The sequence below is a fragment of the Salmo salar genome, chromosome 23, assembly GCF_965601325.2.
Source record: "Salmo salar chromosome 23, fSalSal1, whole genome shotgun sequence".
Lineage (NCBI taxonomy): Eukaryota > Metazoa > Chordata > Actinopteri > Salmoniformes > Salmonidae > Salmo > Salmo salar.
Window position 1 is genome coordinate 49393145 of NC_138313.1, and position 20430 is coordinate 49413574.

The following is a 20430-nucleotide window of genomic DNA, read 5'->3' on the forward strand; positions in this document are numbered from 1 at the left end:
GCTCCAAACCAGTTTGGTGTGAAAGCCCCCGCTCCAAACCAGTTTGGTGTGAAAGCCCCCTTAGTGAGTCATTATTTGAGATGAAAGGTGACTTGTTGATGAGTTATTCTTCTCAGTTGATTGTAATGGAGTTGATCTCTAACATGCACAATGTCATGGAGACCACTGCTGCTCCATAGAATGAAACCATCCCCTATGAGGACTAATGACCAACTCTGAACCTCACCACTCTATGCTGAACTGACAGCATCATCATCACACTAGTATTAATGTTCACACTCTGGGTCTCATTGGTCCACATTTAAACTGGTCTTGGTCTCATTACAGGTGAGACACATTTAAACTGGTCTTGGTCTCATTACAGGTGAGACACATTTAAACTGGTCTTGGTCTCATTACAGGTGAGACACATTTAAACTGGTCTTGGTCTCCTTACAGGTGAGCCACATGGGTCTAGAGGTCTCTAGTGGTTGAGTCTTGGTCTGGGTCTCACTGGTTCTGTTCCAGTCTGTCCTGTCTCCATCTCTGGTATATTCAGTACCAATACACCAACATCATCCACTACTGACCTGGGTTCAAATACTATTTGTCACGATTGTTGAAATGAGTGGACCAAGGCGCAGCGTGCGTAGAGTTCCACATTATATTTAATAGTGAAACTTACAACAAAACAACAAAGAATATAACAAACGTGCAGTCACGGAGCGCACAAAGCACTAACCAAAACAATATCCCACAATGCAGGTGGGAACAGGGACTCCTTAAGTATGATCCCCAATTAGAGACAACGATAATCAGCTGCCTCTAATTAGGAACCATACTCAAACCCAAACATAGAATTATAATAGACTAGAACACCCCCTAGTCACGCCCTGACCTACAACACCATAGAGAACCAAGGGCTCTCTATGGTCAGGGCCCTGACCTACAACACCATAGAGAACCAAGGGCTCTCTATGGTCAGGGCCCTGACCTACAACACCATAGAGAACCAAGGGCTCTCTATGTTCAGGGCCCTGACCTACAACACCATAGAGAACCAAGGCCTCTCTATGGTCAGGCCCTGACCTACAACACCATAGAGAACCAAGGGCTCTCTATGGTCAGGGCCCTGACCTACAACACCATAGAGAACCAAGGGCTCTCTATGGTCAGGGCCCTGACCTACAACACCATAGAGAACCAAGGGCTCTCTATGGTCAGGGCCCTGACCTACAACACCATAGAGAACCAAGGGCTCTCTATGGTCAGGCCCTGACCTACAACACCATAGAGAACCAAGGGCTCTCTATGGTCAGGCCCTGACCTACAACACCATAGAGAACCAAGGGCTCTCTATGTTCAGGCCCAGACCTACAACACCATAGAGAACCAAGGGCTCTCTATGGTCAGGCCCTGACACATTACAACCACTCATAGATGTTACTGACCAAGCGGACTAACTCCTATGGTCAGGGCCCTGACCTACAACACCATAAGAAGAAGCTCTATTCAGGGCTACTCCATCATGATATCAAGGGCCCTAGTACCTACAACAACCCATAGAGAACCAAGGGCTCTCTATGGTCAGGGCACCATGAAACCAGGTTATTCAACACCTATACAGAAGGAACCATTCAATGATATGAATTGTTGACATGGATTATCCCTGCATGATATGAATTGCACCTGTTCAATGACTATGTAACATTGCTGACACGTGTTATCACCAGTCAGCTTGACATGGAAAGGAACCATGATTAATGTCTATGTAACAGTCTGACACTGTGATAGATCACTCTGTTACATTGACATGGAAAGGAACCATGATTAATGTCTATGTAACAGTCTGACACTGTGATAGATCACTCTGTTACATTGACATGGAAAGGAACCATGATTAATGTCTATGTAACAGTCTGACACTGTGATAGATCACTCTGTTACATTGAATAACATTGTTTCTTCAACGATCAACAGAAAAGTGGAGCACGTTGAAGTGTAGAACAACAGCTGAAATAAGACAGAAACATTGACAACATTTGTTGTTTGTTTTCTAGACAGAAAGAAGATGTTTGATCACCTTTTGGTCCCAAAATGAAACGTTTAAGTGAAACAATAACAACTTTAACAACTTTATTAACAACATGGATTCTAATAGATTCATACTTTAAATCCTCAGAATTCATACAGTATAGAACAACATCTAGAAGACAGAGACATATCATTACATACAGTATAGAACACCATCTAGAAGACATATCATTACATACAGTATAGAACACCATCTAGAAGACAGAGACATATCATTACATACAGTATAGAACACCATCTAGAAGACAGAGACATATCATTACATACAGTATAGAACACCATCTAGAAGACAGAGACATATCATTACATACAGTATAGAACACCATCTAGAAGACAGAGACATATCATTACATACAGTATAGAACACCATCTAGAAGACATATCATTACATACAGTATAGAACACCATCTAGAAGACATATCATTACATACAGTATAGAACACCATCTAGAAGACATATCATTACATACAGTATAGAACACCATCTAGAAGACATATCATTACATACAGTATAGAACACCATCTAGAAGACATATCATTACATACAGTATAGAACACCATCTAGAAGACAGAGACATATCATTACATACAGTATAGAACACCATCTAGAAGACATATCATTACATACAGTATAGAACACCATCTAGAAGACAGAGACATATCATTACATACAGTATAGAACACCATCTAGAAGACATATCATTACATACAGTATAGAACACCATCTAGAAGACATATCATTACATACAGTATAGAACACCATCTAGAAGACATATCATTACATACAGTATAGAACACCATCTAGAAGACATATCATTACATACAGTATAGAACACCATCTAGAAGACAGAGACATATCATTACATACAGTATAGAACACCATCTAGAAGACAGAGACATATCATTACATACAGTATAGAACACCATCTAGAAGACATATCATTACATACAGTATAGAACACCATCTAGAAGACAGAGACATATCATTACATACAGTATAGAACACCATCTAGAAGACAGAGACATATCATTACATACAGTATAGAACACCATCTAGAAGACAGAGACATATCATTACATACAGTATAGAACACCATCTAGAAGACATATCATTACATACAGTATAGAACACCATCTAGAAGACAGAGACATATCATTACATACAGTATAGAACACCATCTAGAAGACATATCATTACATACAGTATAGAACACCATCTAGAAGACATATCATTACATACAGTATAGAACACCATCTAGAAGACAGAGACATATCATTACATACAGTATAGAACACCATCTAGAAGACATATCATTACATACAGTATAGAACACCATCTAGAAGACATATCATTACATACAGTATAGAACACCATCTAGAAGACATATCATTACATACAGTATAGAACACCATCTAGAAGACAGAGACATATCATTACATACAGTATAGAACACCATCTAGAAGACAGAGACATATCATTACATACAGTATAGAACACCATCTAGAAGACATATCATTACATACAGTATAGAACACCATCTAGAAGACAGAGACATATCATTACATACAGTATAGAACACCATCTAGAAGACAGAGACATATCATTACATACAGTATAGAACACCATCTAGAAGACATATCATTACATACAGTATAGAACACCATCTAGAAGACAGAGACATATCATTACATACAGTATAGAACACCATCTAGAAGACATATCATTACATACAGTATAGAACACCATCTAGAAGACAGAGACATATCATTACATACAGTATAGAACACCATCTAGAAGACATATCATTACATACAGTATAGAACACCATCTAGAAGACAGAGACATATCATTACATACAGTATAGAACACCATCTAGAAGACATATCATTACATACAGTATAGAACACCATCTAGAAGACAGAGACATATCATTACATACAGTATAGAACACCATCTAGAAGACAGAGACATATCATTACATACAGTATAGAACACCATCTAGAAGACATATCATTACATACAGTATAGAACACCATCTAGAAGACAGAGACATATCATTACATACAGTATAGAACACCATCTAGAAGACATATCATTACATACAGTATAGAACACCATCTCGAGACATATCATTACATACAGTATAGAACACCATCTAGAAGACATATCATTACATACAGTATAGAACACCATCTAGAAGACAGAGACATATCATTACATACAGTATAGAACACCATCTAGAAGACAGAGACATATCATTACATACAGTATAGAACACCATCTAGAAGACATATCATTACATACAGTATAGAACACCATCTAGAAGACAGAGACATATCATTACATACAGTATAGAACACCATCTAGAAGACAGAGACATATCATTACATACAGTATAGAACACCATCTAGAAGACAGAGACATATCATTACATACAGTATAGAACACCATCTAGAAGACATATCATTACATACAGTATAGAACACCATCTAGAAGACAGTCTAGAAGACATATCATTACATACAGTATAGAACACCATCTAGAAGACAGAGACATATCATTACATACAGTATAGAACACCATCTAGAAGACAGAGACATATCATTACATACAGTATAGAACACCATCTAGAAGACATATCATTACATACAGTATAGAACACCATCTAGAAGACAGAGACATATCATTACATACAGTATAGAACACCATCTAGAAGACAGAGACATATCATTACATACAGTATAGAACACCATCTAGAAGACAGAGACATATCATTACATACAGTATAGAACACCATCTAGAAGACAGAGACATATCATTACATGCAGTATATCATAGATGACATGTATAAATCCTTACTTTATATTTCCTGTACCACTTTCTATTCCAGTAGCCTTATTACTGGTTAGGGTTACTGCTGCTAGTACAGTGGAAGAATGAGGCATCACAGTACTTGTTACACCAATGTACTAACAGGAACAATTACACGCCAATAAACACACTGTAATGTAAAGTGTTCCATCACTCTCAATGATCAGTCAATACATCCAGTATTCATTTCACCTACAGTACATTGTATCCATTTCAAGTCCCCCTCCCCCCATTGTAGCTAATTATCTATAACACATTGTACAGTTTTACAACCACGTATGAGTTATTATGGAGGCTTATAGTTAGTATCACAGCATATCACTTTAAGACATTACAACATTCACTAAAAGCATTATAGATATGTACTTCATAGAAACTGTTACCCTTTATATATTCTAACCACTCTATTTAATTTATTCCATATTAAGGGTCCTAACCTAGGAACTAAAATATTTGTCTCCTTCTCAACTTTGCCTGCAGTATTCTCTCTCTCCCTCCCTTCCTCTAACCCCTCCCTCTCTCACTCCCTCCTTCCCTCCCTCTAACCCCAGCCCTCTGGCAGAACCAGGAAGTCCCTCCCCTTCACAAACTCTCTTCTGTGGAAACGCAACTGATCTGAGTCTCTGTCTCGTCTGTCTGTGTGAGAGTGAAAAACCGTCCAAATGGCTCAGCAGGGAGTTCTGCTGGACCAGGACCAGTTCTGTTGTTCTGTCTGTCTGGATCTACTGAAAGAGCCGGTCACCATCCACTGTGGACACAGTTACTGTAGGAGCTGTATTGAGGACTGCTGGGATCAGGATGTTCTGAAAGGGGTCTATAGCTGTCCTCAGTGCAGAGAGACCTTCACTCCAAGGCCTAATCTGAGGAAAAATAACATGTTGGCTGAGCTGGTGGAGAAACTGAAGAAGACAGGACTCCAGGCTGCTCCCCCTCCTGCTCTGTGCTATGCTGGATCTGGAGATGTGGTGTGTGATTTCTGCACTGGGACCAGAAAGCAGAAAGCCCTCATGTCCTGTCTGGTGTGTCTGGCCTCTTACTGTGAGACTCACCTCCAACCTCACTATGAATGTCCTGGTTTCAAGAAGCACAAGCTGGTCAAAGCCACCACACAACTACAGGAGAAGATCTGCTCTAATCATGACAAACTGCTGGAGGTTTACTGTCGTACCGATCAGCAGTGTATCTGTCTGCTGTGTGTGATGGATGAACATAAAGGCCACGATACAGTGTCAGCTGCAGCAGAGAGGACTGAGAAACAGGTAAGACCAGAATAACTTGTTGGTGACTGTCTGATAAACAAAGAATTAAAGATACAGTAGGAACTAAGGCTGTTTGAATATGAGATCATTCAAATGAAATGGATCCACAGCAGAACAAATATGGACACAAACCTTGAGTATATAGATATGTTAACCCAGATTCTCCAAATGTATCACCATTTTCTAAAGTCAAACACTATTATCATTCTGAATGGCCTTTTATGAGTCCAAAGTTCAGTCTCAACCCCTTGATACATGTAGGCCTACCATAAAACTATAATCATTCACATAGCAACATAATATCATATTGTAAAAGGACTTCCTCAGGATTGTAGACCTTCCTCTCTATGGGCCCTATGTCACATGACTATACTATTAATCTACTGGACAATTAAAGCTTGATATCTCATTGAAGAGTGATTCTCCACAGAGGCAGCTGGGGATGAGTCAGCAGAAGGTCCAGCAGAGATTCCAGGAGAGAGAGAAGGAGCTGAAGGAGCTCCAACAGGCTGTGGAGTCTCTCAAGGTGAGAATTGTTGACCAGAGGAGACACACCATTTCACTTCTCTCCTCCAGTCAGAGAGAGAGAGAGAAATAGAGGGGCCCCTCTCCAATCCCACTGACCCCACTGTTGAGAACAGGCTGTGGAGTCTCTCAAGGCGAGTATTGTTGACCAGAGGAGACACACCATTTTACCTGTCTCCTCCAATCAGAGAGAGGGGTCCCTATCCAATCCCACTGACCCCACTGTTGGGAACAGGCTGTCTGGACCCCTTTCAGAGAATAGACTGCTTAATGTAACTGACGGGATATGAACCCAGGTCTACCGTGGGATAAACCAACATCTTGACCATTACATCAAGAGAACATTCCCTATTGGGCCGACGCTGATTTAGAAGTCACAGGAGGGGCTACCTCATCACATAACCATGAGTAACCATGACTGACTCACGTCCTCTATACATTAACATGGAGCTCTCTCTCAATTCAATTCAATTCAATTCAAAGATCTGTTTTGACATGGGAAACATATCTTTACTATGCCAAAGCAAGTGAAGTAGATAATAAACAATCATGAATGAACAGTAAACATTACACGACATTTATTTTCAAAAGAATACAGACATTTCAAATGTTATAATTCAAGTGTAAACAGAGAGAGCCGTGCGCCTGACTGAGTTCTGGAGGTGAAATGGAAATGAATGAGGGAGAGTTAAGTGAGGTAGAAGGTGTGGAGAAGAGCTCAGAACCAGAGAAGTATTTGGTCATATGAGATTTGACTTTAGAATAGTTACAGGGTGTGTTGAGTGGTGGTGTCCCGTCCTCCCAGGTCATGGGCATGGTGCAGGAGCAGATAGGGTCAAAGTAGTGGAATGGGGTAGTGGGTTTTTAATGAGTGTAGGGTTAGTTGGCATGGTGCAGGAGCAGATAGGGTCAAAGTAGTGGAATGGGGTAGTGGGTTTTTAATGAGTGTAGGGTTAGTTGGAAGGGTGTTTTTTTTATATGAAAAAATATGAAATATTCATTTTCCCATTTTGTATCACAAAGTAAAATTGATTTATATTATTGTCCAGTTGGGGGCAGTAATACAACATATTGGATGCCAACCGCCGTTAAACTCCAAAGAAGAAGAAACGTTATATTATGTCTATGTACAGTGTTGTAACGATGTCTCTCTCTCTCATTCCATCACTTTCGTGGTAGTTGGTTGTGTGGGTCTCTGGTTATGAATGGGGTGCTGACAGACAATCGTTGATGGATATTTATAGAGCTCTGATCAGGACGAAAATTGATTACGGGTGAATAGTTTATGGAACAGCAGCAAAGACTTAAACTGGACAGAATCCAGTATATAGCCTTAAGGATATGTATTGGTGCATTTGAATCAACATCTGTATGTGTCTTACTAGTGGAGGCAGGTGAGATGCCTTTGGGTATACGGCATAATAAATTATCATTATCTTATTGGGTTGCAAGGCTGTGAGGTTGAGCATCCCACTGCTACTGTTCTAGATGACTGTTGGGAATATACTAGTAGACAAGGCAGTGGTTTTGGTTGGACAGTTGTAGGTATCAATGTTATTATGGAGAAATGAGAGAATGGGTGTAGTAGTGAGATTCTGATGGGTCCCAGCACATTCAGGTGTGGAAGGGAATGAAATTGTAGACCAGTTAGCTAAAAGAGCTTTAAAACAAGATATAATATATATTAATGATCCACTGGGTAGAGGTGAAGACAAATGTAAGATCAGAGACATTTTGATAGATGTGTGGCTGAAGAGATGGGGACTCTGAGCACAAGGGACGGCATTTATATGTCCTCTAAAGGTCGGTGGACCAAGGTTCAAAGGTCAGATTAGGAAGGAAGAGGTGGTGTTTACTCGATTGTGCTTAGGACATTGTACATTGAACTGGTCCTTACATCTGGTTGGCAGCATGTGAATGGTTTGTGTCTGGAGGGTATTGTCAATGAAACGGTGGAGCATGTGTTGTTATATTGTTGTAAGGATGTTGAAGAGAGGGAAAGATTGAAGTGTAGGGTCATTGAGGTTGGACGGGTTTGGGGGGGTTTGGAAGGGATTTGGGGGATGGGGGAGGGTCTATTAGAAGTTAGTAGGACTCTTTTTTATTTTCTCAGAAGTACTGAGTTAGGTAGGAGGATTTAGAAATGGTGTAAACCATGATTGAACACACTCCAGCACAGTAGGTGGCGCCATGCACCTTTAACGTTGGTTTGCGGATTGCCATTATATCATAGAAGAAGAAGGTGTTGTGTGAGGGTTTTGTGGTTCCTGAGGAGGGCTACTATTCTTTTTGAGTATTTTCCAAATGTATGTTGTAGTTGTTAAGGGTTTATTTATTCGTTTCCACTGTTTATCGGTTTTCGTTTCGTGGCTCTCGGCTGGGTGTCTCTTTTCGTAGACAAGTGTTTGTTTGACGGAACAAGCTTTTGGAGGGGCTTGTTGAGTTGGATACTTGTACTTGACCTAAACTAATCTGAACTGTCTTATGCTTCCATCTATTGGAATTTTTGTTGTATTGTCAGCAGTACTGAATACAGTGGATATCCTTACTAAAGTAGTAATTACTCAGAATTACAAAACATAAAGTGTTATAGTTCATTTTATCACTGACAGCCATAAAATAACCATTTATAGCATAATGAAACTGACATAAACCCAAAACATCATACATTTAGTTAATTATATAAAAATGTATATATTTAAATGGGTGACATTATCTGCCAAAGTAAAACCCCCTTAACATATAAACACAGACACTGGACACAGACACTGAAAATGAGCTTTTTTAATATAAATCTGGTAGCTCTCAAAAGAGCCTTTGCTTTGCTGAGCAGTTTTCAGGAGTGTGCTGCCTGCCTGCCTGCCTTCAGAGGAGTCTGTCTGTGAATAATGAAAATTTAATAAGTTACTGCCACGCTTTTTATATTTGAAATGTAACCTTTATTTAACTAGACAAGTCAGTTAAGAACAAATTGTTATTTACAATGACTGCCTTCCAGGGAACAGTGGGGTTAACTGTCTTGTTCAGGGGCAGAACGACAGATTTGTACCTTGTCAGCTCGGGGATTCGATACATCGACCTTTCGGTTACTGGGCCATCGCTCTAACCCCTAGGCTACCTGCTGCCCAGCCAAACACTCTAACCTCTAGACTACCTGATGCCCGGCCAAACGCTCTAACCACTAGGCTACCTGTGCCCGGCCAAACGCTCTAACCACTAGGCTACCTGCTGCCCGGCCAAACGCTCTAACCACTAGGATACCTGCTGCCCGTCCAAACGCTCTAACCACTAGGCTACCTGCTGCCCGGCCAAACGCTCTAACCACTAGACTACCTGCCGCCCTTTCACAGAGGTCTAGTTCACGTTTACATGTGAGTCATTTAGCAGACACTCTTATCCAGAGCCACTCGGGTTAAGATCCCAAATCTGCTCGGGGATTGGAACCAGCCTCCTTTCAGTTACTGCCCAATGTTCTTAACCACTAGATTACAAACCACTAAATGTTAAACACAAAGTCAAATGGTCGTAGATAAATGGTAAGCTGGTTAAATAAAAGATTGCTGTTATAACTTTGACTGCCATTGTTTTGGGGAAATAGGGACATGTCTATTTCTCCAATTATCTCTAATAGATGTATTTATTTTAATGGTTTGAAGTTCTAAACCATTTTAATCAGGATAACCTATTATTTCTAATGATGTAAGTTTGAGCAGCTTAGTTATGGTATGTCTGTTTATTTCACTAAATATCTCACAATGTGTAAATTTAGATGTTTTCATGTCAGACACCATTTTAATCAGGAGAATCTCCTCTTTCTAATGACATAAGGTTGGGCAGCGTCCTCTGCTGTCATCGATCACTAGACCAGAAATAGTCAGAAGTTGCCCGTTTTTTCCTACTTCCTGGTAATGCAGACATAATCACACTTGGCACCATCGAGGTGCGGATGTTTACTTTCTACACCAGTTGTTATTTTTCAGTTTGGTCCTAAGAACAGGTTTTAGTGGTAAAATAAAAAGGTAGACATTTTTTGGTGCCATTTAGGGGAAATGGAATTCTAAGGATCATTCCAGTCAGAAGAGGCTCTGTGAAGGTTCGTTTCAATTCATTTCCTATGGCCTCGCTAGTGTTCCATCTCAGACAACGTTCTTTGGACGTTTTTGACTCGTTCTATTGTCCAGCCTACTAGGACTCAGGGGACAGAGGCTGGGTCTAGCTCTGCTACGGGGCAGGCTACTGGAGGGGGGACCAGGAGGGAGGAGAGTAGAGCAGGGCCAAGTGGTGTTCTGTACCTGCCTGTCCAGGAGGGGGGACAAGGCCTGGTGGACATGGAGAGCAGGGTGGCAGCGTTCTGACTCAATGAGGTGCAGAAGCTACTGTACCTACTCTCTCTCTCTCTCTCTCTCTCTCTCTCTCTCGTCTCTGTCTCTCTGTCTCTGTCTCTCTGTCTCTCTGTCTCTGTCTCTCTCTCTCTGTCTCTCTCTCTCTGTCTCTCTCTCTCTCTCTCTCTCTCTCTCTCTCTCTCTCTCTCTGTCTCTCTCTCTGTCTCTCTCTCTCTGTCTCTCTCTCTCTGTCTCTCTCTCTCTGTCTCTCTCTCTCTGTCTCTCTCTCTCTCTCTGTGTGTCTCTCTCTCTCTCTCTCTCTCTCTCTCTGTCTCTCTCTCTCTCTGTCTCTCTCTCTCTCTGTTTCTCTGTCTCTCTGTCTCTGTCTCTCTCCCGCTCTCTCTCTGTCTCTGTCTCTCTCTCTCTCTTAACAGCGCTCTGCACAGGCAGCAGTGGAGGACAGTGATCAGATCTTTACTGAGCTGATCCGCTCCATTGAGAGAAGGAGCTCTGAGGTGAAGGAGCTGATCAGAGCCCAAGAGAAGGCTCAAGTGAGTCAAGCTGAAGGACTCCTGGAGCAACTGAAGCAGGAGATAGCTGAGCTGAGGAAGAGAAGCACTGAGCTGGAGCAGCTCTCACACACAGAGGATCACATCCATTTCCTCCAGGTAACTAAACTGCCTTGTTACATGTGATATGAAATTAACTTAATGTGAAACTATTCACCTCAATCATTATGTTGTCCTGTATGTCTCTCTGTCCCTGTCCCTCTCTCTCTCTCTTGCTGTCTCCCTCTCTCTGTCCCTCTCTCTGTCCCTCTCTTTGTCCCTCTCTCTCTGTGTCCCTCTCTCTCTGTGTCCCTCTCTCTCTGTGTCCCTCTCTCTCTCTCTGTCCCTCTCTCTCTCTGTCCCTCTCTTTCTCTCTGTCCCTCTCTTTCTCTCTGTCCCTCTCTTTCTCTCTGTCCCTCTCTTTCTCTCTGTCCCTCGCTTTCTCTCTGTCCCTCTCTCTCTCTCTGTCCCTCTCTCTCTGTCCCTCTCTGTCCCTCTGTCTGTGTCCCTCTGTCTGTGTCTCTCTGCCCTCTCTCTGTGTCCCCCCCTCTCTCTCTGTCCCTCTGTCTCTCTCTCTGTCCCTCTCTCTGTGTCCCTCTGTCCCTCTCTCTGTGTCCCTCTGTCCCTCTCTCTGGGTCCCCCTCTCTCTGGGTCCCTCTGTCCTTCTCTCTCGGTGTCCCTCTGTCCCTCTCTCTTTGTCCCCCTCTCTCTTTGTCCCCCTCTCTCTGTCCCTTTCTCTCGGTGTCTCTCTCTCTCTCTTTCCCTCTGTCTCTCTCTCTGTCCCTCTGTCTCTCTCTCTGTCCCTCTGTCCCTCTCTGTGTACCTCTGTCCCTCTCTCTCTTTGTCCCTCTGTCCCTCTCTCTCTCTCTATCCCTCTATCTCTCTGTCCCTCTCTCTCTCTCTCTCTCCCTCTCTCTCTCTCTGTCCCTCTGTGTTTCTCTCTCTGTCCCTCTGTGTCTCTCTGTGTCCCTCTGTGTTTCTCTCTGTCCCTCTCTCGGTGTCCCGCTCTCTGTGTCCCTCTGTCCCTCTCTCTGTGTCCCTCTCTCTGTGTCCCTGTGTCCCTCTCTCTGTGTCCCTCCCCTCTCTCTGTGTCCCCCTCTCTCTGTACCTCTCTCTCTCTGTCCCTCTCTCTCTCCCTCCTCTCCCTCTCCCTCTGTCTCTCTCTCTCCCTCTCTCTGTCTATCTCTCTCTCTCTCCAGAGTTATCAGTCTCTCTCCAGTATCAGTGTATCTTCAAACTTACCTAGCATCGTTGTCCGTCCTCTTCAGTACTTTGGAGATGTGAGTAAGACTGTGTCTGAACTGAGAGAGAAAGTAGAAGACTTCCTTAAAGGAGAATGGACCAAGATCTCCACTACAGGTGTGTTGAAAACAATAAGAACATCAACTTTAGACCATTGAAAGTTCCCTACTAGTCATATACATGTGGAATATGGTATGATGATAACATTCCCTCTCTCTGTCAATGTGTTTGTGTGTCTGTAGTGAATATAGTGGATGTTGGACTGCCTCCAGAGCCCAAGACCAGAGAACAGTTGTTACAATGTGAGTCTCTTTATTGTGAAGTAACTAACAGTCTCTTTTTACTGACACTCCTAACAATCCCGCTAGAAATATATAGCAATAGTAGATCTAATCAAAGACTGGGTATCTATCTGACTCCTCATATTTCTCTGATTTGATCTCTGCTGTGCTCTAATCAAAGACAGGGTAGATACAGTATCTGACTTAACTTATTGTTCTGACTCCCCTCATTGGTCTCTGCTCTGCTCTGCTCTGCTCTTCTCCCAGATTCCTGTCAGCTCACACTGGACCCAAACACAGCATGCACACGCCTCTCTCTGTCTGAAGGGAACAGAAAGGTGACCTATACAGACCAAGACCAACCATATCCTGACCATCCAGACAGATTCATCAACTACAGACAGGTTCTGTGTAGAGAGGGTCTGTCTGGACGCTGTTACTGGGAGGTGGAGTGGACTGATGATGTTGATACAGCAGTCTCATATAAACACATCAGAAGAAGAGGGACAGGTAGTGGATTTGGATTCAATAACAAGTCCTGGCGTTTACAGTGCTATAGAGGTGATTATTGGTTCAGACACAATAATGTTGGGACTAAAGTATCAGGCCCTCAGTCCTCCAGAGTAGGAGTGTACCTGGATCACAAGGCAGGTACTCTGTCCTTCTACAGTGTCTCTGACACAATGACCCTCCTCCACAGAGTCCAGACCACATTCACTCAGCCCCTCTATCCTGGGTTTTGGCTCACTGGTACTGCTGAGCTGGTTAAACTGTAGTAGGGTCCACATAGATACTAGTCATGCTGGTGTAGTCTATAGCTGAGCTGGTTAAACTGTAGTAGGGTCCACATAGATACTAGTCATGCTGGTGTAGTCTATAGCTGAGCTGGTTAAACTGTTGTAGGGTCCACATAGATACTAGTCATGCTGGTGTAGTCTATAGCTGAGCTGGTTAAACTGTAGTAGGGTCCACATAGATACTAGTCATGCTGGTGTAGTCTATAGCTGAGCTGGTTAAACTGTAGTAGGGTCCACATAGATACTAGTCATGCTGGTGTAGTCTATAGCTGAGCTGGTTAAACTGTAGTAGGGTCCACATAGATACTAGTCATGCTGGTGTAGTCTATAGCTGAGCTGGTTAAACTGTAGTAGGGTCCACATAGATACTAGTCATGCTGGTGTAGTCTATAGCTGAGCTGGTTAAACTGTAGTAGGGTCCACATAGATACTAGTCATGCTTGTGTAGTCTATAGCTGAGCTGGTTAAACTGTAGTAGGGTCCACATAGATACTAGTCATGCTGGTGGTGATGGTCCCCAGATGTGATGATTTATTCTACTCTGTTTCATCTACAATGATTTAACTGATTTCATCTTCAGATGTTCTGAATTAAAATAAACATTCAATGTATTCATATTTATTTAAGTGCAATGTTTTAATCTGTACATTTCCATGAATCATGATGTATGGTGTTGATGTATATTGGTTGTCATTCAGAACCATTGATATGTTTTCTCAGTTGGTTCTCTGTCTCTATGTAATTCTCCTCAGTATCATTGATCAGCTTGTAGGCTCGGCCCTAATTGATGTGTTCTCTGTCACCTGGAGCTGCATGGAAAATGGTCCAGGAACAAAAGGACAATTCAGGACTAGTCAGCCCACTACAAGCTGGAATCACTTACTTTCTACTAACGTATATGGTCTGGTTTCCCAGACACAGATTAATCCTAGTCCTGGACTAAAAAGCATGTTCAATGTAGATGTCCAGGAAACCGGCCCTAAATGTGTCATCTTTCATCCTCCCATACTGCTCAGTCCAGCAACATTAAACCTGTCCAGCAGGTGGTGATATTGACCAAACAATAAAACCAGCAGATATCTTGACTTGCCACTCAGTATATCAGTAATGTTCAGAATAGTACTTTAATATCATTGGAGATTGATGGTCTTTTTAACCCACTATCCAGAGTCAGGAACAGATGAAGTTAGGTCTGCTACTGTTCAGTGATTAAATATGATTTATGGTGATGGGAAATAAAAAATACAACACTAAACTTCATCTAGTAATAGTTTTCCTTTGTTATTTATTCCAAGGTGTGTCTACCTGTTGGGGCTAGGGGGCAGTATTGAGAATTTTGAAAAAAATATGTGCCCATTTTTAACTGCCACCTACACCAACTCAGAAGCTAGGATATGCATATGATTACCAGATTTGGATAGAAAACACTCTGAATTTTCTAAAACTGTTTGAATGGTGTCTGTAAGTATAACAAAACTCATATGGCAGGCAAAAACCTGAGAAAACCTGAGAGAAAAAAAGAATTTTGTGGCTGTACTATTTTTTTTAATCATTGTTTTATAGATACCATAGTGAGAAAGGATTCATTTCGCAACACCTACGGCTTCCACTAGATGTCAGCGATCTTTATAAAGTTGTTTGAAGCGTCTATGATGAATAGTGACCGGATGACAAGGAAGGGAAGTTGACCTCCCTGGGATGTCGTCACTTCCATTATTGCTTGCACCTGCTCAATCATGTGACGCGAGACAATTTTCAAATACGTTTTTCAAGACACAGGAGACGTCGGGTTGAAACATTACTGATGTTTCACGTTAAAAATGGCTCTAAAGATTGATGCTAAACAACGTTTGACATGTTTGAACGAACGTAAATAGATTATTTTTTAAACTTTTCGCCGTGACGTCCCACCCCCCCGCCAGCGCTACTTTTGAGTAGCCACCGAAGCGCTAACAACATGGAACAACTTGGAGTTATTTGGACATCAATTATGAACTTTGTCAAAAGAAACCACATTTGTAGTGGACCTGGGATTTCTGGAAGTGCCAATGGATGAAGATAATCAAAGGTAAGGGAATATTGACAATAGTAATTTTGATATTACATGGTTACAAGATGGTGCTAACCTGTATAGCCTAGCCTATTGTTCTTAGCACAGCACCCGGTTTATTGCAAATTGTGATTTCCCAGTAAAGTTATTTTGAAATATGGCAATGCAGTAGCATTTACGAAATGTTAAAATATAATTATTTGAATGACAATATTATAATTTACCAATGTTTTCGAATAGTAATTTTGTAATTTGTAACGTTGTTCACCGGAAGCATTTGAGAGAAGAAAAAAAATCTGAATTTCCCCGCCTATGTAAAATGCTGTTTTTGGATATAAATATGAACTTGATGGAACAAAAAATGCATGTATTGTATAACATAATGTCTTAGGAGTGTCATCTGAGGAAGATTGACAAAGGTTAGTGCATAATTCTAGCTGGTTTCTGCTTTTGGTGACGCCTGACCTTGAATTGAAAATGGATGTTTGTACTTTTGTGGCTATGTACTGTCCTAACATAATCTAACTTTATGCTTTTGCCGTAAAGCCTCTTTGAAAATCGAACAATGTGGTTAGATTAAGGAGATGTTTATCTTTTAAATTGTGTAAAATAGTTGATTGTTTGAGAAATTGAAATTATTAGATTTTTGATGTTTTGAATTTCCAGCCTTGTTAGCAATCCCGTCTCGGGGTTCATTGCTAACCTGTAGCCCCAACAGGTTTTAACTTGTAAATGGATTGTGTGGAGGTGAGCTAGTGGTGTGGGTGAATATTCCAGTTGTGTTTAGACATCTTCATGTCTGACATCCCCCAGTTCTGTTAAGACCCATTGAACTGAATCACATTCTAAATGGTGACTTGTATTGATAGTCCATACTGGACCTAACTGTGGTTAACCAGACTGGAGGGGTTCTGATCACATATTCCCTCATCTCCACAACTTTACCTGATGTTCTCTCTCTGCCTCTCTGTCTGCCTCTCTCTCTCTCTCTGATAGATATGGTCAATATGGTTTAATTCCTGTAGTTATCAGTACACATGGGGTGTGTCCCAATTATCTCCTTTCTCTCTAAGTGTGAACTTGTCCACTTCCCTTCATGTATTTAAAGGAAATGACTGGTATATGTAAACTCCCTCTACTCCATGTCAACACCAATCCAATGCTTTTACAGTTGTGAGGAGTAGTGAAGGAAAGCCACACTTCAGGAGGAAGGAGAGATTATTGGGACGCCCCCATGGAGAGATGATAGAGGGATGTGAAAGAGGAGAGAGGTAATGGTTGTACTCTCCCATGGAGAGATGATAGAGGGATGTGAAAGAGGAGAGAGGTAATTGTTGTAATCCCCCATGGAGAGATGATAGAGGGATGTGAAAGAGGAGAGAGGTAATGGTTGTACTCCCCCATGGAGAGATGATAGAGGGATGTGAAAGAGGAGAGAGATAATGGTTGGACTGGACTTATTTATTCTCACATTACTGACTTATTCTATTTCAATAACATAATTACAATACACAAACTCATTACATTCAAGGAATTATTCTATTAAAGTAAATCTGTATTAAAATTCACCATAAAATGTACAGTTCATTCCATAGCTTAACATTGGAAATGCTCCCTCCCTCCTATAAAAGTCATTGACGTGTTGGATGAGATAGGACCCTGCCTTCACCTGGGGATATTTGTTGGACCCATCACAACAGGTGATGAAGGCCTCCTCGTCCAGCTGCACAAAGAAAGCCAGGGACTGCAGTGTGCTCCAGTCTCCTGCAGGGGGCAGTAAAACCCCATGGACCTGAAAGGGAAAGTGAGGAGTAAAAATCAAAGGTGAATTTACATTGATGTTTCCACGGAGACCTGAGTCATATTCACTAGGCACCAAACTGAAGAAAATCAACTGAAACAGGGAGGGACAAACTGAGCAAGAAATGTTTTCGATGTTTGTACTTTTAGTACATTTCCATTGATTCCATTTCAACAATCTCAATCAACCACTGCTTATTAAGTATTCAACATTATTTTAAATAGTATTTGAACGCAGGTCTGTTTCCACATGCAATAAGCCTGTAACGTCTTGTACGATCTCAGGTAAAGGTGTTTCAAATGGAAGGGCAAGTCTCACCACTGAGAGGAAAACATCACTGGTCCACCTCTGCATCAGGTCAGCTATGTTGATCAGTACTGTCCCAGGGATGCTGGGAGCAGAGATGAACTCCCCTGACCTGGTACCACCTATGGAGTTGTCATTTTAATATCAGTTTAACCCCATTACTGCTATAACACACATCAACCATGTTAATAGAATGAAATGGATCCAGGTTCCATTTATTCTACAATAGATTTCATCACAGGTCACTTGGTAAGTTTGTTAATATCATCATCATTATCATCATCAACAAATGTATTTATAAACCCTTTTGACATCAGCCGATGTCACAAAGTGTTGTACAGAAAGTCTATGTTATGGAAAGAGCAGGTGTCCTTAATGTTTTGTACACTCAGTATATGTTGTGTCTACAAGCTCATTCCCACAGAAAACTGCAGAGGGAAGCAGTACCACCCAGTCAACCATCAGACTCCATTGTGAGACGCCTCACAGAGGATATTCAACCATCATTGCAAATCCAAGATGTCAATATCAACAAGGTGCTGATCAGTAAAGAGAAGAGAGACTAACATTCTAGAATGCTCCCTTTTTTCTGCACGGTTCTCACAGTGAAAACAACAGGATTACAAGAGTGTTCTACGCTTTCTTCATCTGATCCAATTCAAAGTTGACAATTATTTTATGGGATGAGAATTAAGTGGAGTGACTAATCTTAGCTGGTCTGAGAAAACTGATGAGACTTCTCTCCTTTATGTATACATTGGGCCATTTAAAAAGACACCAATCTGTAGAATCTCTTCTCACAGTCAGTGCAGTGATGAGGCTTCTCTCAAGTGTGTATCCGTTGGTGTGTTTTTACATTGCCCAATAGGGAGAAACTCTTGCCACATTAAGAGAAGAAGTAAGGCTTCTCTCCTCTGTGTGTTCTCTGATGACCCTTTTAGTTCAGCTGTTGATAAAAAACTAAATCTACAGTCAGATCAGTGATAAGGCTTCTCTCCTTTCTGATTACCTTGGTGTCTTTTTAACTGGGCCAGTCGAGAGAAACTCTTTCCACAGTCAGAGCAGGAGTAAGGCTTCTCTCCCGTGTGTGTCCTCTGATGAACTTTTAGGTCAGTTGATGTTGTGAAGCATTTTACACAATCAGAGCAGGAGTAAGGCTTCTCTCCATTCTGATTACCTTAGTGTCTTTTTTGGGGGGAATATTTGTCAAATTATTTGTCAAAACATTTTGTCACCTGGTGATTTAGGATGGGTCTTGGTTTGTTCTAACATGTTACTGTGTCACCTGGATCTGATTACTGTGGGGTTAACGGGATCTGATTACTGTGGGGTCACCATGATCTGATTACTGTGGGGTCACCATGATCTGATTACTGTGGGGTCACCGTGATCTGATTACTGTGGGGTCACCATGATCTGATTACTGTGGGGTCACCGTGATCTGATTACTGTGGGGTCACCGTGATCTGATTACTGTGGGGTCACCATGATCTGATTACTGTGGGGTCACCATGATCTGATTACTGTGGGGTCACCATGATCTGATTACTGTGGGGTCACCATGATCTGATTACTGTGGGGTCACCATTATCTGATTACTGTGGGGTCACCTCGATCTGATTACTGTGGGGTCACCATGATCTGATTACTGTGGGGTCACCGGGATCTGATTACTGTGGGGTCACCATGATCTGATTACTGTGGGGTCACCATGATCTGATTACTGTGGGGTCACCATGATCTGATTACTGTGGTGTCACCATGATCTGATTACTGTGGGGTCACCATGATCTGATTACTGTGGGGTCACCAGGATCTGATTACTGTGGGGTCACCATGATCTGATTACTGTGGGGTCACCGTGATCTGATTACTGTGGGGTCACCATGATCTGATTACTGTGGGGTCACCGTGATCTGATTACTGTGGGGTCACCATGATCTGATTACTGTCGGGTCACCGTGATCTGATTACTGTGGTGTGTGCCGATACGTTAACTGCTCAAAACACAAAGAGGCAACACCCCACAAACAGCGTGGGGGAAAAAGGAACTTAAATGTGATCCCAATCAGAGAAAACTAGCGACAGCTGTCTCTGATTGGGAATCGACAGAACCCAACATAGAAATAAACCACATAGAGCTAACACCAGGCTATAACGCAAACATAGAAAACAAACCAAGGAAAAATACCCAACATGACACACCCTGACCCGAGTTCACCTGGTCAGGGCGTGACAGTACCCCCCCCCCAACGGTGCGTACTCCCGGCGCACCAAACTTTAGTCTATTGGGGGGGGGACCCGGGTGGGCGCCTCACCCTCGGTGGAGGCTCTGGCCCCGGGCGTGTTCTTTCC

The 20430-nt window shown here is 42.0% G+C and overlaps 2 protein-coding genes across 6 annotated transcripts in view; one reads left to right on the forward strand and one right to left on the reverse strand.

Annotated features, from left to right (window-relative positions):
• Positions 1–20430, reverse strand: part of LOC123731752 (tripartite motif-containing protein 16) — a 240257-nt gene that overhangs the window by 15271 nt on the left and 204556 nt on the right. The gene's annotated exons all lie outside the window — the stretch shown is intronic.
• LOC106568624 (tripartite motif-containing protein 16) overlaps positions 5521–20430 on the forward strand; it is a 73219-nt gene continuing 58309 nt past the window's right edge. Inside the window, exons 1-6 of one of the 5 annotated variants that reach the window (XM_082968284.1) lie at positions 5525–6203; positions 6634–6729; positions 11485–11718; positions 12798–12957; positions 13083–13142; positions 13389–15173. In XM_082968284.1, coding sequence (XP_082824410.1) covers positions 5607–6203; positions 6634–6729; positions 11485–11718; positions 12798–12957; positions 13083–13142; positions 13389–13897 — 1656 coding nt within the window. In that variant the 5' untranslated portion in view covers positions 5525–5606 and the 3' untranslated portion in view covers positions 13898–15173. Of the gene's footprint in view, positions 6204–6633; positions 6730–11484; positions 11719–12797; positions 12958–13082; positions 13143–13388; positions 15174–20430 lie in introns of those variants that run through there. The other 4 variants (XM_082968283.1, XM_082968285.1, XM_082968286.1 and 1 more) reach the window with 4 other exon arrangements.